The 24747-nt window shown below is 51.4% G+C and overlaps 1 protein-coding gene across 1 annotated transcript; it reads left to right on the forward strand.

Moving 5' to 3' along the window:
* The first annotated feature begins 919 nt into the window (after positions 1–919).
* LOC120950882 (protein hedgehog) lies at positions 920–22943 on the forward strand. Its single transcript, XM_040369268.2, has 3 exons — positions 920–2657; positions 16282–16543; positions 20983–22943. Exons 1-3 carry the CDS (start codon positions 2034–2036, stop codon positions 21624–21626), a joined length of 1530 nt encoding a protein of 509 aa, XP_040225202.2. The 5' UTR covers positions 920–2033; the 3' UTR covers positions 21627–22943.
* The last annotated feature ends 1804 nt before the right edge of the window (positions 22944–24747 follow it).

Raw genomic sequence — 24747 nt, forward strand, 5'->3', positions numbered from 1 at the left:
AAACCAAATCAAACGTAATGCTGATAAATGTATCGTCCGTAATTCAATTGCGCACTGACACACCACTACACCCCCCCCCCCCCCCCCCCCCCGGGCACCTGGAGATTACCGTTCCGTTCGGTGGATGGGTCCGATGGGACTACGAAGAAACCTACCATTTCGCTCTCACCCATTCCCAAGGGTGGACAAGCGCTATCCACCCGCTCACACAGCCCTGCGATGCCCCGGTCGGTGATTATGTGCTGGTGAAGCATAATTCTTTGTACCGTTTCGATCGGTCCATCCGGTCGCTGTTCATTCAACAAGAAACTGCTGATACACACCCGCAATCCGCCGCAAATGCCTGCCGACCGGACCCCGAGGGTCCTGTGCCTGATGCAATGGAGGAATTTGCTGCTCGTTCAATACTTTTAGTCAGGCCGAATCGGGCGCATCGCAGCACAGCATCCACAGCATAATCTCGATTGTCAGTGTATAGGCTGTAATGGGCATATAAGCTTTTCGAAAGCTTCCCTCGATGCTCGTACACACACACACTCATCGCACTGCCATTTGAATGAGATTGCGAGTGTGTGTGCTGGCGGTAAATGAATAAACGGGAAAATTAAAACAAAAAAAGCACCCACACACACACACATTGCATCCCTTTGCTTAGGGTGAGTTTGCAACGGCTAGCCGCCTCGCTTCATCTGCAAGCGGTCGTCCTCGCGCTGACCATCACCTTGCCGGCATCCTTGCAGTGCGGAGAAAGAGCACAGCAGAAAAGCTTTCCCTTCGCCCTGTGCTCGACTCGAGCAGCAGCAGCAGCACATCCGAAATCGCTACTTTCGCTGCACGTACTCGAGCAGTTTCCATTGGTTTAGCGGGCCGCGTGCTGTCCCGCTCGCGCCAGGCAAGCTTTCCAGGTTGGTGCGAACAGCGACCCACAAGCCAAACGCCGCCAGGGAAGGGATGAGACTTTTCTTTTCCTTTTATTCACCCCCGACATACGCACACACACACAGCTACACGTTCACACAGCCGTCCAGTGTTGTCGGTGGGGTGGTGCGTTGCGAGGATCATCTCGCTCTCGCAGCACGCAGCTCTCGCTCGTTCATTCGTTCGCTTATCGCTCGTGCTTGCTCGGTCTCGCTCGCTCCCTCGATTCGGCCCGTTTCTTGCTGCGCGCGCTCTCTCTCTCTCTCGTGATGGCGAAGGCTGTCACCGACGGTGCTCGGGCGTGAGGTAAGGCGAGCTTCGAAAATTTTCAACCGTCAGTCTACTTAGTTCTAATTTAGTGCTAGTCGAATTACCATCGCTTCGGCGGACCGTTTGCGGACCTAAACCTCCATACACCAATCGCTGATATCGTCGCCTGACGGCACTGAAGGCGTCGGTTTGTGCACAGTGGAGTGGAAAAGCCGGAAAGAAAAGTTTTGCATAACTTTAAGAAGGAAGTGAAGCCAAAAAGAAGGGAAATTGATAATTTTGTTTTTTGTTTTCGCCTGGGAAAACTCGCCTTTTTTCGCCCTGTTGGACGTGCCGCGTGATGATTAGAAAGTGTATCGGTGTGTATTAGACCCACGGTGTAGTTTTAAATTCCAACCCCAACCGAGCAAACACGTGCCACAGTAAATTTGAATCTCAGTGAACGAAGCCGCGCCATCGTCCAATGTCACGCCGGAATCGATCAGCAGTGCGGCCGAGAGTTGTTGCCTCCAGTAGTGCATCCTCATTTGCATAACCCCGCGTGTCTGTGTCTATGATCGTGCGTGTGTGCGTGCGTGTGTGAGTGTATGTGTAAAGTTTGCAAGTGAAAAGCAAAGAGCATAAATAATTATTACAACCCAACAAGTGCAGGGTGTGTTGGCCCCGGCGAGACAAGTGCAGTTGAAGGCGAGAAGGTGTGCCGTGGCAAAACCCCAAAGTGTGACCGTAGTGCCTGAGTGTGTGACCGTGCGTTGTTTGTGTGTGTGTGTTTGTGTGTGTGTGGCGAAGGTTAAGTGGCGTCCTCAGCCTCGAGTGCCGACCGTCCGTCGGCCACCGATAGCTGGATGCACCGGAAGAGTGCAGCGAGGTCGCTGCCTTCTGCGTCACGATCGTGCAATCTGTGCAGTGACAGCCGCATGGGCCGCTGGAGACAGACGCCGGTCGCTCGCGTTGTCGTCGTGCCCTGTGCGACACCCGACCCGGCCAGCCCGGCAATGCAATCAACAGCCCGCTTGCCTGCCAGCCCGCCTGGACCGTACGAGATGGTGACGATGGAGGAGGAGATGAGTGTCAGCCCCTTAGAGGAGGGTTCGGTGGGCCACAGTCGCGCCGGACCGACCAGCCGGTGTCGATCTGCGCGCGCTGCCTGTGCGGGAAGGGTGTGTGGACCACAGCGAAGCAGGACGATGGTGTGGCTGTTGGTGGCGCTGTTGGCACTGGTGCAGCTGACGGCCGGCTGTGGGCCGGGCCGCGGCATTGGCGGTCCAAGGCGGACCCGCAAGCTGCTACCGCTCGTGTTCAAGCAGCACGTGCCGAACGTGAGCGAAAACTCGCTGTCCGCGTCCGGCATGCAGGAGGGTCCGATCTCGCGCAACGACAGCAAGTTCCGCAGCCTCGAGACGAACTACAACAAGGACATCATCTTCAAGGACGAGGAGGGTACGGGAGCGGACCGTGTTATGACGCAGGTGAGTGACAGCAGGACGCTGACGGTGGAGAAAGCAGACGACGAACTTCCCAAAAAGTCTCTATCTTCTTTACAACCTTCTCGAAGGACTCTTTCGTTAATGAGCTGGCAGAGCATTGGGTACTGGTTCGGATGGGAAGGTCGCACGCGTCCCGGCAGCTCATTACAGCATCTCAAGGCCACCAGCTCGGTTACGACGGGTCGTCCCGAGTTGTAAAAGCGGAACCGCTTCCATCCAGCCCCATAAACTTCCGTATTTATCGTTTTACAAGGCAAGGTCCTGGAAGGCGAAGGCCAGTACCGACGGGAACCGCACACCGTGTGGCCTTTCACACCAGCAGTTTTTAGCAGTATCAACACCATGTCAGGGCGTCGGCGGGACAAGGGACAAGGGAAAAAAGAAAAGGCAACAAACAAGCGTACAAGCGTACTACTGTTATCGTTCGATCGGGCGTAAAATGCAACGTTTTGTTTGATAAATGCTACATGCTCGACCTCAATTTCTTTTTTCCCTATACACATAATCACACACACGCGCGCGCGCTGTTCGCACAGCCTTGACGTGTGTGTTTGATCCCCGGAAAGCCACCCCTTTCCCACATTCCAGAAGCAGCCACCGAAAAGCTAAATGTCATTACAAGCGTTATTTCAAGCTACGACGGAATGCAATGTTTTGGGGAATTACCTTTATCGGAGAGCCTGAGTTTGTATGTGTGTGTGTGTGAGGGGGGTTTTTGCTCCCTCTCGCGTGCCCGTTAGCTCTAATCTTATCGCCGGACTTGCGTATCAGCGCTGGATTAAGGGCAACTTTACGATCGATCGCAGAAAATGAGCCGATTACGTTCCGCCGATTGTGATATGTGTCACCGGTGTGGTGCGTTCGAAATTTACGACCCACCCGGAAGACTCGTGCATTGAACGCGGTGGTTAGCAGTGATTTGAAGCGGATGTAGTGAGCGAGAGCCGAGGAGGGTCGTTTTGCGCCTTAGAATACCAGCAAGTCTTTGCAGAGACTCCAAGCGTGGCATCTGGCTTTTATCAACAAATAGAGAGCGCTTTCTAAGACGCGTTCCAGGAATGGCGAGGAATTGTTTGAATAGTGGGAATAGACGAGAAATTGCTTCATCATGCAGTTAGTTCCATTTTCTGTCGTCGCAAACGATCCCGGCTGCCCGACGTCCAAGTCATCTGCGATATCCCACGATCGCTATTGAAGGGATGTCACAATCTGGCTCTTCTCAAGACGACGACAACCGATTTGATTGTTTATTCTCGAACGTAGCCCCCCTCCCCCCTACCGCGTGCTGCAGCCGTCCGCTCGATTGGGCCTGCGCCTTAAACGTTTTGCGAATCCCATCTCGCATCCAGCGCGCATAACGTTCGGAGTAATGTAAATAAATGATTAAAATTCAATTAAAGTGCTCTGGGTGCTCCAACAACTCCGTCCCGCGTTTGCCCAAGAGATTTTGTGTTCATTTTACCACCCCCTCGCCAACGTCCCGCCCCTTCAAAGGGAGCCATTTATGATCGAAGCGTGTGCAAACACACTGGAACCGTTTGCTGCTGAAGTGATATCGAAACTCACACCTCACAGAGCCGGGGGACGAGGATCAATGAAAACTCCCCGTCGGTGGAATGTCGGTGGACGTCTGTTTGTGTAAATCTCGAGCTCTTAAGCTGTTGAGCAAACTCGTCCACCTTCCGTAGAAACAACAACCACCCACCTCCTCCTCCCGATTCCAGCTCGATCGATTGCAGATCGGGGAGACCTCACCGCGCGGAGGGGGATTGTTTTTGGGGTCGCTTTTGTTTTCACACCCGCCCGCAAAAGGGCATCTTCAGAGGGGTCGTTGGTAAACGAACCACTCGCACACACACACACACACTCATTGCTCTAGCTGCGATGTGCTGCACAGCAAAATGTGGCAGAGAAAGCACACGTGAGAGTTGAAACTGTTTGATCACATTAAAAATTAAATAATCGCTTCTTGGCGTTTTGTTTTTCAGTTTTTCAACCTACCTGCTGTTTACCATTCCTTTCAGGGAGCTTTTCCCGTTCGGTCCGGGGGTACAGGTGGACGAGAAGAGCAAGCAGGACGGAAGAAGAAAAGCTTTTAAGCCCGAGGGCCGGCTTGGTTGTGTGCCGAGGGAAAACAAATCCATAAACCAACGCGAAGGGGTTGCATTGAACTGCAAATGGAAGTGGTTTGAGTGATGGGGAGAGGGGAGGAGGGGGTGAGGTTCTCTGACAGAACGAAACACTGAAATTACCATAAACACCACCTTCGAGTCGCGTTCCACCAAACGGCCACAAGCTTAGAATGTTCCCCTGCTCTGTTGCTTGTTTTATGCTTTTAAAGAGGGCGCATACAAGGGGGGCTTTGGAGAAAGACGAGAGAGAGAGAGAGAGAGAAAGAGTGAGGAGCATGCTGGACACAGTCCGGATGACGTTACATTTTCCCGTGCACAGGCGGACAGCGGGAAGGCGAGTGTGTGAGTGGCACAGCGCGAAGGGCGCAAAACACTTGTAGCGAATGTTGTTAACAACCGATTGTCAAACAAGGGCAGAAGTGTGTTTGGATCTCGTTACCAATTTGTTGATCCACCCCAGAGCGGACACCGTATTTGACATGAGTAATTAAAACGAACAGGAAAGCTGAAAGAGCACACACATACACACGCACACACACATACACAGAGAACGGGGTAATCGTAAGCAAACGATCAACGGCACGGTACGATTGTGTGGCACTTGAGAAGATAAACCACCCCATTGGTTGGGGGTGGTGGAGGAAGGAGGGGGTGCAATATAAATCTGGTTCAGAACGTAAATATTTAACTGTCGCTTTTGACAGCCGCACGATGATGTCAAATATTTGTGCATTGTGTACTAATAAACTGTCTCGCTGGGATCTTCGCCCTTTCCGCCTTTGCTACATCGCATCCCCTTCTTGGTGAAAGAGTGTAATTGAATTAAGAGAGCATGAGCGAGAGGCAAAAAGCGTGCAACAGTGAAAAAACGGGCATCGAGACAGGGAATTTAGCACCGATCGCGTGCACCTCCACCACCAAGTGATGGGTTACGGCTCTTGGTGTTACTTTGTTTCATATATGTGCCGGGGCCCGGTTCATACGGCTCTCTGTGGTTCTGTTGTCGGCCTTTGACGGATTTTATTCATTTCACAGCTTCATGTTTGGTTGATACTTTCCGGCACCGGTCTTTGTGGAGCGCGCGCGCACGCGGTCGCGATAGTTTTGACACTTGCTCGCGAGCCGCGACCGATTCGTTACGCCGGCAAAGACGCAAGCGATTCATCCCTCCGTGGAAGGTACAGAGGAAAAGCCCCCCCCCCCCTCCCCCCACACTTTTACAGACCAGGTGACCCGGTTTGCGGTACTTTTTGCGACTTATTAGCGCTATTAGATCGGCCGGCAGAGGCGCAGAACAGAAGAAAACCAAGCCGACGACACTGTTTGCTTCCAAGATGTGCGTGCGATCGCGGGGGGTGGTCTTTTTTAGCTCGTGCACCGTCAGCAGGTGTGTGACAGTTCTGCGCCGTGGCAATGGGCTGATTTATTGCAATGGGCAAGGATTTATGCGCGCGCGTCTGCTCTGCCGCCGTCCCGGGACGCTGGGGATGCTGGATCGTAAATCATACCAATATATGCTGATCGGGCTTAGACATCAATCGACCTGGTTCCGCCATGGGTTTTCGCTGTGCTATGGGGCCACCCATGAGGCCGCTGTTTTTTTTTTTTTTGGCAATTGTTGACCTGATTTTAATGTGCCCATCATCATTAAGCCAGTTCGATCAGGGCCGGTTGGGCGATGGAGGGGAGAAATTACACCACCCCAAACCCCAATGGTGGAAAAATAGTTTTACGAGCCCGATTTACGATCTACGGAGTTTCGAGTTTTGGTTTATAAAGAGTCCGAGAAGCCTCGGATGGGGACCGGCAGGCGCGGCTTTCCCGGCATAGAACCGCGTCCAATCGACCAATTTCAATCAATTATGGAATTTATATGGCACACACGCTCTCTCTCTCTCGCTCCCCCCCCCCTCCCCCCCCCTCTCTGGTACGATTTCGCGCCACCCAAACCCACCCACCGACCCACCGGGCTTCGAAAAGGTGTCCGGTTAAGCTACTAAGACGACGGTTGGAAGCGATTTTTCGTTACCCTGCTTAATGGGTTGAATGTTTATGGCTACGAATTGCGCACCACAGTTGCCGGTGTTTGTACGTGTGTATGGGTGTGTGTGTGTGTGTGCTGGTATTTGTATTTGGCGAGAGCTGTAAAGCTATAAGCGGAGGGAATTAGTTAATACGGTTGTAAACGGAGCTTTTTGTGAAGCTCGAAGCGTCGCTTTCTGTGGCTGCCTTTGGGGAATATATGGAAGCAGACGATCGAATACCGGCCCGGTCTGGCCGAAACAGTCGCATCTGATTGCCGCTGTGGCAAGACACACACTCACTCACATACACACGCATTTACAAGGCGCTAATTAGCGACCGAGTGCGATCCGACAAACAGAAAATAAATGCTGTGCGATCGGGCGCGGGAAGCGTTTGGAAACAAAGCAACTTTGTTGAACTTGATTTTGGGCACTTCGAGCTACTCTTTCCCTCTTAACTACCTTCCTCGCAAGGAATTGCATCTCATCTCACAGCCCACGGCATGGCTAAAGACGTACAAAAACACAAACACACACGCACACACGCCCCCCTTAAACGATAATGATGGCACAATAAAAGTGACTGAGAAATACCAAAAACAAAACAAAAAACCGCACAGCCGTTATAAAGAGAAAACAAACGTCTCATAAAACGATAAACGCACCGTGGGCCTTATATTGCGAGCGGTTTTATTTTTGTTTTGTTTCGAGGCAACGCGTTTGAATATTATTTAGTGCCCGGTCGCTCAAGAAATGCGATTAAAAGTCAATCAATTGATAATAATTGTCGACTAGCCCGTGTTTTTGTATTTGTATTTGCTTTCCTACCTTGCGAGGAAGCTTTCGAAATGCAATTCCGATTGTTTACGAGTGTAGCTTGCGATTGCAATTGCCCTTTACGGCGCTTCCAGTTTAGCTGCGGCAGCCACAAAATGAGCTTGAGATGGTGGGTGGGCGATAAAACCTGCGGGCTCAAGGAGAAGGAAGGTTGGCGTACCGAACCGCCCGCCTTTCAGTGCTGTAAACCTATCGAAATGGCATCTAGAGCCCAATGTATATCGAGGGAATGCGAACGGTGGGTTTGTGTTTATTTTTAGCCACGAAAAAACAATAGCCCCCGTGGATGGTTTGCGTTACGAGAGCAAATTGTTGCATGCTTGGCGTTGCCCGGCCCAAGCGACTCGACTCGTAACTGCCAACTCATCGTTGGGTCGCTCTTTGCTTGGGGGGGGGGGGGGTGAAGTTACATCTCGAAGCACGAAAGAGGCACAGGATGAAAATGGCGCGCAATGTGTTGTTCTGCGGAGAAAACGACCCCAACCGCCGTATCAGTGGCAAGCAATCACTGTGGCAGTGGAGCGAAAATGTCGAACCGTGTGCAAGACGGTGGGAAAATCCTTCCCCAAAGGCCGAGTGCGTGCCGTCCGTCCGTGTGTGTATGTGTGTGTGTGAGTGTGGGAAGTCATGGACGCAGATCGTGCCCTTGTGAGGAAGATGAACGATCGTTGCGCGGTACGATTAAGGCGCTCGAACATGTAGTTACGTGTTGTTCGTGTGTGTGTGTTGGGAGCATTGGAACAATCTTAAAGAGGATCTAGCAAAACCGACGGCTAGAAAGGGTGACGGCTGTGAGCTTGAACTCTCCAACGAGAGTGTGGAACACAGCGAATCGATGGAGCGTGCGCGAGACGGTCCAGACAACCACCAAGCAGAGCTGCTCGATCGCAGGCATAAGTTATGATCTGTTTTGAACCACCGCGAGATCACCCTGCATCGGTTGGAGGGTGAGAAAGTCCGACCGACCCCGGGTGAAACCCCCTCCCATCAAGAGCTGCCAGCATTTCGTCACGGGCTGTAATACGCCCGACCCGAAAAGCATAAAAGTATCCAATATTTTTCGCCAATCGTTCCGTTCCGGTGCCTCGGGCGTAGCTCCGAAACAAGGAAAGCAAGAGCTTCGTGGCCACTATCCGCTGCCGTGATTAAATCACCACCCAATTAGCATAAGCAGCATAGCGAATGTGGGGGCGATCGGGATGCCTTTTTGCTTTTGGGATCGTTCGTTCGGTCCACAGCCACGCAGCTTTTCACTCTGTGCAGCGCTTAAACACATTTATTGACAGTGACATTAAGCTCACGTTCTCGCGTCATGCACACACACTCACACACGCGTCCTCAGCGAGCTCAGCAAACGGCTTCTGCAGTGGTAAACTTTATGGCCCCCCGTTTTGTGGCTCGCTGCAAAGCAACGGGAAACTTACAAGCCCCAGCCGTACGGTTCACGTGCGCAAGCGGGCAAGTAGTTCACGCTAACAACCTGCCAACGGTCAGCAACTGGGCAGCATTAGGTTGCAGCATAATCGCGCGCGGTTGTAAAACCCGATTATCCCGAACGATCGGGCCCGATGTGCGCAACGCCGCTCGTTGTCTCATAAATAAGGCTTAAATTGAACCTGGTGCTGGATGGTACGGCGGGTCAGCTTGTCTGGCTGTAGAGTTGTGCAGAGTGAAGTAGCGCGCAAAACGGGCCTTCTTGGCCAGAGCTCGGATGCTCATGAGCTTTAATGTAGTGTTTTGTGTCTTCGAGAGATTGCCACCGAGTGCGTTCAGCGATGTTGCTGGTTTGTTGTGCTGATAAAAATGAGGTAAAACATTGTAGGTAATTGCTTAAAAGCTACAAAAATACCCCAAGAATTCACCATACCAGTGAGCTCCGATTGTTGTGACAGTGATTTTGACACATTGCTACAGCGGTTGGGCCCAAAACCCAAAGTTTCCAAGCATTGACCAGACAGCACCTTCAACCAGGCACGATCGCATGTCGTTCGTTAACCTTTCCCTGCGGCCGGTCCGAGATTTTCGGTTGGCTAGAGTGTTTTCGGGTTTCGGTTATCTCACGCCAATGGAAGGATTCATTACAATCAACATCTCAGTTCACCGGAAGGTTTGGTTTCGGTTCCGAAAAAAAAGCAACGCCCGAAACCATGTGGCCAACGCCAAAAACCGCAGGAATTTGTCGCATTCCTCGCCGACCTGTCGAACCGGGCTCAAACTTTTCCGCTGGTTTGACTTTCTTGTGTCTTTTTTTCTCTCTCTCTCTCGTGCTCTGCACGGTTGTGGGTCCTTTCTGATAGCCGCAAAAAGCGTTCCTCTCCCCCTCTAGCTCACTCACTCTTGGACGCACATATCGAGCCAGCCGGGAAGCGGAAAATCGGCATCGATCCGGTATCGATATCGATCCTCGCCTCGGTGAGGTCAAATATCCTATTACATCCTCCGGATACTGATCCACTCGAGGACGGCGTCCCCTGTCTCCCGGAATGGGCAGACCACACCGCAAACGCACTCTCTCTCTCGCTCATCTCATCCAGCGCTACTTCTAAGGATTCTGAAATGGGAAGCTACTACTAACCTGCCTCAAGCACAAGGCGCACAACAAAAGGCACTCTCCGGGGGCGCCCGGACAACACGGGAGGTCCTCGGGTACGAGGCCCCAGATCAGTCCACCGATCATCGTTTAGCCTCATCGGTCTCATCATCAGCGTCATCATCCGGTTGCCGTTCCTTTCGATTGTAATTCGATCCATGCCTTGGATGCTTCCCTATTCCCGCTAGAGTCCTCCCACAGGGCTCTTCCTGCTCGATTGTAATCTTTCGTTTACCCCGTTAGCGAAACGGCATCCGCAGATGATTAACTCCCCCAACACCGGCACCCAAGTAGCTCAGCCCGATGGTGTATTATATAAGATTACATTTTAATCATAATTTTTCAATCTTGCCACTTGTCTCGCTGGTGGTTTGGGGGCGAATGTCACCGCAGAAAGCCGGGGAAAGCGAAAACACCATCTGCACCATTAATCAACCGTGTGCGGGCACAGCAAAACGCACCACTAAATGGTACCGAATGTGTGTTTGTTGGGTAGAGGATTTGTTCGTTTTGCATTCTCCCGTTCCTTCCTGTTTTCGATCGCTATCGCTCCCCCTGCCTCTATGGGCCGTAATATATGCACATCGAAACAAAAAGGGTACACGGGCGCACACACGACGCAGGTTGCCAGGCTCGTGTCGGGTGTATAATGTCCTAAAGAGCGATGCACCGCACCGGCAAGGCAAGACCCACCGAATCCCGTGTGTGCAGTTAATGTGCGACCCCAAAATGTACCGATGACACCGTACATTACACGATGCTGAGCGGTACAGCCAGCAACCAGCAGCAAACCGACAGTCCCTTTTACCCTTTTCGTCGTCCTCGTCGTGACGGGTCTCGGTGCCGGCTGAACTTGAAATGACAAAATAAGTGAGCAATATTAATGCGATGTAATTTAATACTTATCTCTTTTTAATTCTTCGCCTTTTCACCTTTTTGTTGCCCCACCCCGCCTCACCGCGCGCGCGCGCAACGTCGACGAGCGTCTTTTATGGCGCGCGGTAAAGGATATTTTGAAAATAAAGAATGAACAAACAGGCACAGAAGAGTACCCCCGCGATCAAGCCACTGCTTGTACCGATTCGTGGGATGAGACGACATTTGTGCGTTTCTCTACAATCTCTCTCTCTCCCTCTCTCTCTTTCTTTCTCTTCCCTTGCCCGTGGGCTGACAAATGGGCCGCTCTTTAGAAGGTAACCGGGCCGACCATTTATCATCCCGCAGTCGCACACGGTGTGACTCGTGCTTGTGCTCGCGTTTGTGCGCGGTCCGAGCGAGACACAGGGATGAAGGGGGGGGGGGGCGTTTTATTGCCTGTCCTGCCCGCTTTCAAGTCAAAGGAATTTGTCGCACACGCGTTTGCCTGACGCTTAAACGTTTTCGATTGCTGCCGGATCGTGTCGGAACGCTACCTCAGCAGGCGGATAAACTGGCGGGGCTGTCGTGGCTGGGGTTGATCGGGAGATCGTGCCCGAACGATTAAACGCGCACGCAGCCCGCCTGCGTTTTGGAGCTGACGAAATATTTTGACATGAAGTGTGACACACACATACACACACACACACACAAATGGTGTGAAGCCCTCGAGAGTTGAGTTTATTGTGACGGGGTTGGGAATAAATCTGAGCATTAAAGCGCTGGTGCTGGTCCTTATCGTAGCCGCCGCGTACCAAATAAGCCGACGATTAGCGGAGCTTTTCGTTCGAGTGTGGGATAAAAAGGCGAGTGCGTGTGTGTAGGGATGAAGCAGAGCTGGAAACGGAGGTGCAGGTTCGGAGAGTTTGTTTTCCCATGCCCATTGGCGGAGCCATTGTGCTGCGGGAATGCTGGCTTTAGAATGGTAAATCGGTCGCTCACGTTACACAGAGGTGGGAAGCTACCGTGCTGTTGAGGCCTGTTGACACAACCAATGTCTAACAAAAGCTTCAGTCACACACACACACACACACGCACGACATCGTTAAGCGCCACCACTTCATGCGGAAGCGCTGTGTCTTTTAAGGACACACAATGGAAGCGACGCGTAGAGTGGGAGCTCCTGTTGGTCGCTCCTACGGGGCTAGCGCTAATTGACACCACAAATGGCTCTTTTGCCATGGCGGAAGAACAGACAGAAGGCTCCACAAACATAATTAGGAAAGTGAGGAACATTATCGCCACACCGGGAGCTTGTTTAGCCGCACCCACGGGTGCGCGTTTTCCAGGACGGCCGGTTGTGGTCAAACAAACGCTGTCAAGGAAAAATTGACAGGCAAGTGTAAATTTCCTTTCCCCATTAGCGCAAGTCAGTCCTGAGCACATGGGAAGAACACAGGGAATTGAATGCACTTTAAAAGCGCATGTTTACTTTCGTCTCCTGGGAACAATCTTTTCCCCAACTAGAAACCGCACCCTGGAGTGCACACCTTCCGGACACTGAAAACCCTTCCACTGCTTGGACGATGGTGCTCCCAAGGGGAAAGGAATGAATCCTTCTGCCGTTCGTTTCATTCGCGCGTTGGGATCATTTTTCATCGAACCGAGTGTTTGCTAATTTCCCTTTTGCCCGTTGCCAAATCACATGTCCCTAGATCCCTTTGTGAGTGCTTAAATCCACCGATTCAAATGGACGAAAGCAAAAACAAATAAACATAAATGGCAACCACAAACTTCAAAAGCAAAAAAAAAAAGAGGAAAACGAATGAGAATGCCAACCTCCCGGGAACTCCCGCTGCTTGCCGTTGGTCAAGGTTAGGGGGTAAACCATTTCGCAACAATTGCAGCAAGGCAAAAGCTGTCAAAGTCAGTCAACTGCAGTTAATCGATTGTCGGCCGAAATTCGTTTTCCGTACACAAACACACAGCCGTAAGGCATTATTTTGTGAAAAACTATCCGTCACGGATTCCCGGCGAGAAGCTCAAGGCCCTCCGGGAGCAGCAGCAGCAGCAGCAACAGAAAAAAGCCGAACGGCCATCTAATGGTTCCGTTCGATGTCCTTCGATGGGTTTGACAGCGAGCGGTTGGTTTGGGAAAGAAAATATCCAAATATTTAGACGCCGTGGCAAATTGTCTCAGGGACACAGGGCACACGGAATCGATTCGTCCCCGGTAGCCCTTAAAACAAACACCTTTGAGCAGCACCAGGAATCGCCGGGGCCCGGCAATTGGGAAAAAGTGAATCCCAAAGAAACCCATTCTCCTTGGAACCCGTGGCCAATGCGGTTCGGAAGATTCCGAGAAATGGTAAAGACGAGATCGAGACGGAGCAACAGAGAGAGGGAGAGAGAGAGAATGGCGATCAAGCGAAACGAAACGCGGCCGGTTGTGGGCAACGGAAGGACAAACATTTTTGGGTTTCTTTTTCTGGGGTTTCTGGTCGGCCCGTTTCGGACCCGCAGCGTATCGACCAGCAACTTTCGGGGCGTCCAATTACTGCGTGAGCAAGGCAAATGCGCAAGATGGTACGGCCCCTAGGTGGGAATGTATCGGTTTGTTTTTTGGGGGAGGGAGGCTCTAGTCCCTGTGACAAGCGTGACACCATTTAGCCAGCCTAATATGACATCTGTGACGAAAAGTTTAGACACGATTAAGAAAAGGCAAAGGAAAACAACCCCATAACGAAGGAAACCGACAACCCATAGAGGAGAAGGAGATGGAAGAACTAAAATCCATTCAACGATTCCTGCTGATCGGCTGAAATGCACACAAACACATAAATTTTAATTTAGCGTTCAGAGGCTTCTTCTTTGCTTCCACCTTCTTGACGCACCACAAGCTGGACCGTCGACAAGCTTTTGCGATTGGATCGCGCATCACGCGATCGAGCGAACCGTTCTAGGTTCGTGATTGCTGCTCCGCGGGTTCGGTATTGCTAATCTCAAGGAAGCATCAGCTCTTTGGGCGGTGAAAGCAAGCTCGTCTGCTTACTCTGAACACCAAAATGGCGTCGCTAGAAATGCATCGAAACGATGCGAATAATTAACGACCGTGAAGTTCTTGCGATCATTTGAGCAGAAAGAGTCTGCCGTAGTACATGATTCATCTATCAGTTCTCGTCGAGCGGAAATGCCTACACGGCAAGATTACAATTCCAAGCGACAGAAACGATTCAAGCGACGAACCTTGAACATTCTAGAGCCTTTGATCAGTCATTGGGAATTTGGGGTACGTTTTATGGTTCGAACTCGAACCATCTAGCATCTGTTGCCAAGACGCTCTCAAACGATGACTAACGGTGGATTCACCTGTCCTTGTCGCAACCGGCGGACCCCGCGGGCAGAGGCAAACCTTTCTACGCTCGGAAGCACACACACCCCAAAACCTTTCCAGCACAAGAGACCACAGCGCGGGTTCGTCTTGCTGTTTGGTTTGAGGCATTTTTTTTTTCGATTTGCTTGTTCGCTCCCCGAAACGGTCCAAGCTTTAGGCCACGCCTTTCCTGCCCGCGTTGGGAGCGCGCTGGGGGAGCCATCTTGAATTCGGAAACACACAACAAAAAAGTGATACGTTGTGGAATCGTTTCGAGATGAACACAGGTTGCTCGTAAAAGGAAGTGGCTCCTCGGGGGGGGATTTGGGTGTTATGTGCTTCTTTTTTGGTTGGTTCTCTTTTTTCTGTGTAAGCAGTTACCTAAACCTATAAAAGCTTAGCTGGAACAAATTGGAATTGGAAATGGTTTAAGCCAAAGCCAATTTGGACGTCAAAGCCATGGTCTGAAGTTCCCTCTCAAACGTGACGCTCGTTTCAGCTTATATTCGGAGCTCGGAGCTAAACAAACAGTCCGCAGAGGCTGTATAACGACAACTAAGCTTATTTTACATGATTCTTAGCTGTATAATAATCTAATGTGATTAAGTTTCCGTCTCTCATAACTGCAACTCCTCTGCAAACGCTAATCGATCCCATCCGAACAGCCATTTTTTTCTTCGGCGCTTTTCTCAAGCAAGGCCGTGCATTTTATCTTCCCAAGTTTGCGTTTGCGCTGACCGTTTTAAACGATTTCATTTACCATTATGCTTGGCTGCGGAGTTGGAACAGTTTCCCCTTCGCCAAGCGAGCAGCGTCTTCTACTATGTAACGAAAAAAAACACACACACACACACTCTCCACAGCCACCGCCACCGAGACTGCAACTGGTTTTCTTGCGGAGGTGAAATCGATCTTCGACCGGTGATGGAAGTCTAAAGTAATCATCATCATCCACATCACCTTCAGCCGTGCTGTAGCGGTGTGTGCCGCAAGCCTACCACGATCTGCACGATGCGTGATAAAGGTGAAGAAAATTACACACCATCGCGCGTCCAAACGATGCTGCCGGTGTCTCTCTCGCTCTCGCTCTGTGTTTTAAGAAGTTGGAAGATTAATTTTTATTTTTATCACTACACGCACCTCATTAATCAGCTTCGGGGTGGGTTGTCCGGGCCGGGGTAAGGGCAGCGTGCAGCGAGGTGCGATGCAAATGAGACGCATTTGTTTTTCGATGGCCACTGCACATTCACGCCTTTCTCATCTCAGAAAAAGCGCTTCGGAACGGGTTTTCCTGCCCCGCGGTACCGATGGCTGGGTGATAAAAGCAGCCAGATAACAAGCTTTCTGCGTGCGTATGTGCGTGTGTGTGTGTGCGGTGTTTCTTCATCATTCCAATCACCCTCCTCCCCCCAACCACCACCGCCACTTGATTCGATCCGAGAGACCGGCGAGGGGTGTCTTGCCGAGTCGATATCAATTTGTGTCGAAGCTAGTCATTAGTCTCCTGCTTCTAGTCTGCTCCGTTATCGGGGTTGGCGCGGTTCTCTTGCTTTTCCCTCCTCCTTTTCCCATCTCTATTCCCACCCGTTTTGATGGGGAGCAACTTTCGCCACGGTCGGCGTTTCGCTTCAGCTATTAAGCAGGAAGTTGCAAGCGCTGGCGGCCAAACGAACAGTTGTTTATGGGTATTGGCTTGTTGACAAATAATTAGCATCATTACGGGATAATTTAATTAACGTATCACCATACTAACGTGTTACTTTGCTCTCTCTCTCTCTATCTCCCTCTCCCTCAGCGCTGCAAAGAAAAGCTCAACATACTGGCCGTCTCGGTGATGAACCAGTGGCCCGGTCTGCGGCTCATGGTGACCGAGGGCTGGGACGAGGACCACATGCATGCGCCCGAGTCGCTGCACTACGAAGGGCGCGCCGTCGACATCATGACGTCGGACAAGGATCGGTCGAAGATCGGCATGCTGGCACGGCTGGCCGTCGAGGCCGGCTTCGACTGGGTGTTCTACGAGAGTCGTAGCCACATCCACTGCTCCGTCAAATCAGGTGAGTTGAGCGTTCGGTGTGACGGTGTGGGTTGCCGTTGATTTCAAGGAAACTCACCCTGACTTCCCCGCAAAAGGGCTGAGAGGATCACCTTCAAGCGCGGTCGGTAGGATCAGTTTCCTATCCATCCCGGGGAACGGAAATTGAGCAGCCTGATTCTGTTTGTAATCCGATCGCGAACCTACCTGTCTCGCACTCTTTCCTTCGCACTGCGAGACGCGGGACAGCGCTCATTTAAGAAGTCGTATCACCTTACGGCTCCCATTATGTGCAGCGGCCCGGCGTGTCCTTCATTCACCGCCGTAGGACTACCTTCGGCGCAGATACATCCCGTGCGCAAGCTGTCGGAGTCGAAACTTTTCGGGATGGTGCACGCAACGCGGGCCAAAGGAAGAGGCAAGATCGTTGTCGGGCCTCACGGGCACGAAATCACCATTTGCGAGAAGCAAAGAAAAGAGAAATGCAGAATCCGTAATTGAGTTTACGCCGAAAGCGTCAGCTTTCGCAGCAACTTCGACAGCTCCTGCCGCCATCTGTAACCTGTAGTTTGTGTACCGTTTCCGCACGCACCCTCCCCCCGCCCCTCAGGGGTTCTGGGCTCTACATCATGCTCGACAACTTTTGATGAATGCAAATCGTTGTCCGGTTTACGCGTTGTTTGGTTGCGCCATGTTCTCTCAGCCCGCTGGCCCGGGGTGAAGCAAGCCGTCGAGGGTTGGTTTTTTACGATCCAGAGCTCCAGAGTTCCAAACTTTAACGAGTGAATGGGGAATGTGAACGGAATTGGGTGGAGGAAAATACGCCTTGGCGTCAGCGGAAGAACAAGACGACGGACTCGGCGCGATGAAGATGGCTAACGAGCAGCTTGTTAATTCTGGTCCATCTTTTCTCGCTGCCATCGCGGCCATTTTCCGATCGCCCGAGGGCTGTTTTACGTCCTGCTCGCTCGGTGATCATATCAGCGTCTTGTTAAAGCACCGGGGCGGCGCTGCACCGCTGCACACTGTTAAAGCGTTCTAAGTGAGAGCGTGTTCCGCTTTCCCGCTCCCTTTGGGCGGTGAATGTGATTCTGCAGGGATGGCTATTATTTTCGCGACCTTCCAGCGTGCGTTTCGGAGGAGCGAACCTTAATTTATCTGCACCAGGGTTTTAATTAAAAACCGACCTGCACCGAGACCGCCTCAAAATCGATCCCGCCAAGTGAAAGCGACCACGATGGGTCCTTTGGCTGTTGGTTGGTTGGTCCCTTCTTGTCCATCTTTTCTGTGCCTAAGCTCGTGTAAATGTTTGTTTCCCTTGCTTGATTTTCGAGGGAACATTGCTGTTGCTGCAATCCGGAGATGCTGCCCGCTCTCCGCACTACCTGTCAAAGGCAACTGGCTCGAGTGGCTCAAAGTCAGTGCCTCCAGTGGATAAGCACCGGTTAACCCTTCGCCAGGGATAATCCTGCGGCCAAGCGGCGGCGGCTGCAAATCAATCCCAACCCCGGTCGACGGGCTCTGAGTTGGAAAATTAATTTTCTAATGATATTATCCCGCTTTGCGCACGAAAAGCCGACCGGTAAACCTCGCCGCGGCAAGTAGCTGGACTGGAGCTGTCCTTTGCCCTTAGCCGGATTATTTGCTTAGCACTCTCGCACGAGTTTTGTGAGCGGTTTGAGAGGGTCCTTTTTTGCTCGTTTGGTTGTTTCTTTTGACCGTTGTTGTTCCGGGCCGTTGTTGGAATGGATTTGTTCAGGTGTTTGAGCGCGATCCTTCCCGGGATCCGTACTGCGGGCGGGATACGGGAACAAATGGCAAATATTATTATTGCACTTTGCACCGGGGGCACATGTTTGCGGTTGTGTGTTTGGAAAATGCTTCTCTGGCAATCCGTTACACACCATTTGAAAGCTGCCCACTTACAGTTGAGGCTCGCCAGAGCGATCGCCATTTTTAGAATCAACCGAACAAATGTTTACATTGTTTTGTTGATCTTCAAGGCCGGAGTCGCTTTTTGTTTCTTTTTTTGCATTTTAAAACTCTCGAAAAAGACCCCAGCTAATGAAAAAGTGGCATCAAAATGTGCAACAAAATTTCAACTTTTTTTTACGACGCAGCAGAAAACGCGCTAAACTCGTATGCAAATTAGTTTCAGGTGGCTTGAGAATAACGATTCGCTTACCACGAGCGATGCGATTTCTGCAATGGACGCCTTCAAGAACCTGCACACACGCACTGGGTCCGCCTGCGCCCATTCAAAAGCACAGCGCCGCTTGCGCAAGGCACGAAACGAAAGACTTCAATGCGTCGGAATGAAGCGCACCAGCGCAGCAGACGGGAAACCTCTTAAATACCTGTGGCTACCGCTAGAGTTTCCCTCCGTGTATCACGTTCATATCGAACGGCTACGGGGCCGTTTCACATTCCAGCCAACGCGCAGGGGCCGGGTGAGGGGGCCGGGGATCGAGACGGACGGATACGGATACGGTGAGGCTTTCGGCGGCTGGCGTATCGTGTGACAGCCGTCGAGTGGTTGGAACTCGGCTTGTTTATGGTTAAGCGCGCCGTTCGGGAAGTTTACAATTTCCGATGCGTCCGGGGCGCTCTGTCACTTTGGTTCTTTATGCCATCATTTATCTGTTTTTAATAACGAGATAATGGTTGCGACACACCGCAGGGAGGGAAAGAACAGGGGGCATTAGAGCTGTCGGTCATCAGCGGGACAGAGGAAAATCATAAAAAAGTACCTCGCTCGGCCACTTCAGAGCGATGGGAACCTTTCGATCAAATGTCGTTCGCTTCCATATCCTCCCCTCCAGAACCCTTTCGATAAGAAAAAAACGGAAATTAACAAGACCGTTCGGTGCTCCAACCGCTGGACACAAATCAGGACTGCTTGGCCGAGACAACTCCACAGCCACAGCTTTAATGTAAATAAACACTCCAGCGTGACAGTTCACACGCGACGGGCTCGACGGGCTTGTTTGTTTTACGGATCGCGCAAAACTCTCGCCAACATTGGTGGCGGCATGGTTGGGCCCCAAACAACACAACCAGCCAAAGTCGACGCTCTCACGGTATCGAGCGTTAGGCGGAAATTAATTTCGCCTGTCCCGGGCCCAAGATTTATCTGCAGCCGATCGATTGGAATTGCGATCACGCAGGGAAAGCACCGCCGTTGCGGTGGAACGAGGCGGATCGGGCCACCACTGCCCCTTGAAATTGATGAGCCCTGCTACGGAGCGAGTGAGCTCGGGGCTCGGGCTCATCAATCAGGACCCCTGGAGCATCGTACACGACACATACACACATACACACACACACACACACACACACACTCGTGGAGCAACGCGTTTTGACAAATGAGACTTTTAAGCGCAAAATTGATGTGATTCGATGGGTCCACAGCGTGTTTCGTGCGCGCTCTGATCGATGTTTTAGTTCTCGGGATCGTATCGTTTGCTGCAGCGTTCGTCGTTGCATTTTGAGCGTAAATAAATGACACGCAGGCATCATGTATTAATTGGATCGAGTGCGTAAGGTTTGAGGAGCATTTTTGATAAGTTATAATTCTTGGGGAAACATCCTTGGCAACTCTACAATGTTGCCTCTGCAGCATCAGCCAAAACGAAGCTTTACCTTACTGAGTCAGATGTAAAATGCAACCGCAAACCGATGCCACTTCCACCATTTTCTTCCCTGCAACCGACCGTGATCGTGTGAGGCAAGAAAACGATCACACAAAGCAAGGAAAAAAACCCAAGCGCAACACACAGACCGATGTTGCCGAGGCATTCTTTCCGACCCGAAAAGGCACGGGTGATACCATTCCAAGCCGCCATTGATCGCCGCCTCCAGAATCCGGCCGTTCCGTGCCGTAACATCAGCACAATGGCCGCAAAAAGGGTCGCCACCGGTCTAGAGAGAGAGGAAGGAGATACGGTGAAACCAGTGCACGATGCACGCGGCCGCATGGGAACCGTTTTTAATTTCCCCCGCAGCAGGTTCGAGCATCGCCAGGCGCAAGCAAACGCAAGATGAAAGGCAAAATCGGCAGACGAATGCCGAAATGTGAGTTCGCACAGGATCAACCGTTTCTTTCCAGCATCAGCTTGCTGGTTGCTGGTCGTTTTGTTCTTGTCGGTGTTGTTTCTGGGGTGTAATAAATCAATAGATAGTAAATATGTTAACCACAGCATGGCGCCGCGACTGCGTACGTGTGCGTGTGTGTGTGTGTGTGTGACAGTTTTGGTGAGGATACCTTAGGTATCTCTCTCTCTCTCCCTTTGCTTTTCTTTCGTCCTTTGCCTTGTCTGGTTCGGATGGGCCAATTTTCGGCATTTTTGTGGTTTTTCTTCGTCCGTTTGTCAGAAATTAAATTGGATCCGTTTTACTAACCGCATACCATTTTGTTTTTTTCTCTCTTCCATCTCTCTCTCTCTCTCTCCGTCTGCACAGATTCCTCCCAGTCGAGCCATACGAGCGGCTGCTTCACCGGCGACAGCACCGTGCTGACCGAGGCCGGCGTGCACCGGAAGCTGAGCGAGCTGCGGATCGGCGAGCGGGTGCAGGCGGTCGATGCAGCCGGCCGCACCGTCTTCAGCGAGGTGCTCATGTTCATGGACCGGGACACCCACCAGCGACGCGAGTTCGTGACGATCGAGGCGGAGGGCGGCGCGCTGCTGAAGGTGACGCCGGCCCATCTGGTGATGGTGTGGCGCCGCGAACGGTCCGAGACGCGCTTCGTCTTCGCCGACCGGGTGCGCGAGGGCGACCACATACTGGTGCACGTGGCCGGTTCGCTGGAGCCGCGGGCCGTGCATCGAATATCGGCCACGCTGGCCGAGGGTGTGTACGCGCCGCTCACGGGCGAGGGCACGATCGTGGTCGACTCGATAGCGGCGTCCTGCTACGCGCTGATCGACAGCCAGACGGTGGCCCACTGGAGCTTCCTGCCCTACCGGCTGGCGGAGAAGGTGTCGGCCCTGTTCGAGCGCACCGACAGCCTCAGCTTGCCGCGGCACGAGGGCATCCACTGGTACGCCAAGTCGCTGTACACCATCAAGGACTATCTGATTCCCTCCAACTGGCTGTACCACTGAGCCGGGGCAGGAGATGTTCGCCCTCCCAGTGGGCGAACGGAAGGCGTGTAAAAAGTGTACAGTGTAGCATCGGGAAGGCGGACGGCAAACGGCGCAAACGCGGGACGACCGATCTAAATTATTTATATATAGAATGCTCGGCACTGCAAACGCTCCAGCAATTCGACTGTACAGCCAACGACTCACACCACCACAAGGATGGAGCGACTGCTTTTCCGCGCGTAGGCTGTAAGCGCCATCTGCCTAGCAAATCCGGATGTGTGCGGGCCGTTTGTGAAACGCTCCGCACGGGTTCGGTTTTTAGTTCTGTTTCTGTTTCTTTTTTAAACGTGGTCCTTTAGCGCGGAGTTCTGCCGGCCTCACAAGGACGAGCTTGGAAAGTTAGCTAAATAAGTAGTGGCAAAGACAAAAAGACAAAGATTGACGCTGGAGTTTCGCGTAAGGAATACAAGGCAGGAGCGGGAGCAAGTAGACAGTAGTGCAGGAGCGCGTTAGGTAGACGATTAGGTAGCCGAAGCTTCAACAAACAGACACCAACAGCATAGTGCGCAAGAGTATTAGGGGCGTAATTTATTACCTTTATCTTATAGTATGTATAGTAGTGTAGGGGAGGGCTTATGATTCGATGCGCCATTTGCCACATAGCGATGTGTATGAATGGCCACAAATGGGGTAAATAGGGGCAAAAACTGAAAAAGATTGTTAAATTATTGCTGGGGCTGCGGCACCTCAGGCCAGTGCGACCGTGTTTGGAGTCAGGATGTCCTGTTTGTTTCTTTCCCTGCTGTTTCGTGTGCGTATTCTTTTCTTGCCCTAGATGTACCAGTTTAAGCCATGAAAGGTAACCAATGCACACGAGCACGAGAACAGTGGGACGAGCAAGCTGGGGGAAATCGTTTAGCGAACGAGAGACTAAGTATTTATTAACTAAGTGAAACACACACACACAACCACACGCTGTCGGAGCGCTAAGAAGTCGCTCCTGTTTGTGCAGATGCAGCGGAAGCCGCAAGCAAACCAGAACCCGTGATATCTAATTTTAGAAACTCTCTAAATACTACGTTTTATCGTCTGATTTGTTTGCGGAGAGTGTAGTGGCAAAGGTTTTAAGATATTGTACAGCCAAAACGACCTGTTCGAAGCGCGTGGGGAGGGAGCGCGCCTACCGAGCGCTTTGAGAGGGATGATGTTGATTGAATGTGGGGACGTCAGCAAGTGACTGGGGCCAGTGACCAGTCGATCGGCGCGTATTAACAGTGAAGAGAACTTATTGAGTTGAAATAAAAACGGAATGCTTCTGTAAATAGTAACCAACAATTAATACAATTTGTGTTGTGTGCGGTTTTTCCTCCAATATCCGAACAAGCGTGGACTGGTCCCTTGAGCCCCGCTGCCTGGAGAGGTCCCTATCTTCTCGGCCTTCCTTGGAGCGGCCCCGACCAACGGATTCCGAAGCCACGCCGTCTGGCAAGCCTAGCTGACTCATTTGGAGCTTTTCGCATTTACTTCGCAACCCTGTCTGCGGCCACGAAACGGTCTGGCGGGCGCATCCGGGGCGGCGGACACGGCCGAACGAGCGCGCGGTCGGCATGGGCAGCGGGTAGCGAAAGATGCTTGAAATTTATTGCAGTTGCTTGAAATGTTTCAACTGCAACGGTCCGATTACAACAACAACAATGAAATTCAAAAACGGCGATGAAATTTGAATTTTCTTTGAAATATTTCAAGCGGACCGTTAAAATGGCGCATTTCTCGACTCACGGTGTGTGCAATCGCGGCTATTTCGGAGATTTTTGGAGATTTTTGGAGAACTTAGATAATATTTATGATCGAAAACAAACGAAACAGCTGAGCTACCACCCTCAGACGGCTCGGTAACGCTGTTTGGAAGAAAAAAAACAGTGTGCGTGCCATTTCGCACCGATGAAAGCGACTCCACCAACGACTAGAGTCGTGCGCTTCGGTGTTCGATCACCCGAATAAACCCGAAAATAGCTCCCAAGACTGGCATGGAAGTATTCCCACTCAATAAACGTTCATCAAATCTGTTCCCTTCCTTGTTCGATGTTGTACCACTACCGTATCTGCTGCATCCATCCCGATGTAGTCCTGTTCGCTGAATGGAGGGGCAATAGCAATTAATATCACAAGACTGTCATATGAATTCATGGGCGCAGGAGCTAGCATCTGCGTGGAAGAAATAATAACGGCACTATGAAACGCATTTCTGTGCCACCATAAAAGCATCGACATCACTTATACGTCTGTGCTCATTGGCGTGTGATACAAATTCGACAGTATACTGCCACGAAGAGTTTAATTATTGCGAGAAGACATTCAAGGCCATCATAAACACGATGCTTATGTCGTTCCCAAAACTATAAAATCCCTTCGTCATTTGTTCGGTTTGTGAGCCCACCATCACGGTTGCTATCTGCTCTTACCGATGAAGCCTCATTTAATGCAGTTTCTCTTTATTTGCTAGCTGTTTTTATCGCCCAAATTCAGTTTTATATGGTTCAAGACAGATATCGATTAAATAGATGTATACAATAAGATCTATATAGTAATGGAAATAATGAGAAGCTATCCTACTAACGTAAACTACTTAAACACGCTTCCCCGCTGTACTTTAAATCTAATTGGAACGATTTGCCAGATCCCTCTAACTCCCCAGCGACATTAAAAATCCAACAAGCTATATACACACCCGCATTGAGTAACGAACCAGACAACCTGTTGGTCGTCGCCGAACCAATTGTTTACCGTAGTCGGCATTAAAGAGCATAGCCGCCGATTAAATGTCGTTTATGAGCCGTTTGCTTTGCTGGTCCTGGTTGGTTCTTCTCCTTCCACTCCAATAGCTTCCTTCCATGGCCCGCCCCCGACCGCCACCGCAGGGACGCACGGAGCAAGTGTCATAGCAAATAAGTTATGGCGCGAAACGAAACAAACGGCAGCTCCACGCATGGTGAGCAGTACTTGTACACAGTGGGAGTGCATGGAGGGTAGAGCAAGAGCACGAAACGGAGAGTACAATGAAAGTGAGAGTAAGAGAGCGAGTTTCGAAGATGGTGGTGGTCGCAAAATGGTTCCGTTCGCGAGATTTCTTTATTTGATT

This window comes from Anopheles coluzzii, chromosome 2 (genome assembly GCF_943734685.1).
Source record: "Anopheles coluzzii chromosome 2, AcolN3, whole genome shotgun sequence".
NCBI lineage: Eukaryota > Metazoa > Arthropoda > Insecta > Diptera > Culicidae > Anopheles > Anopheles coluzzii.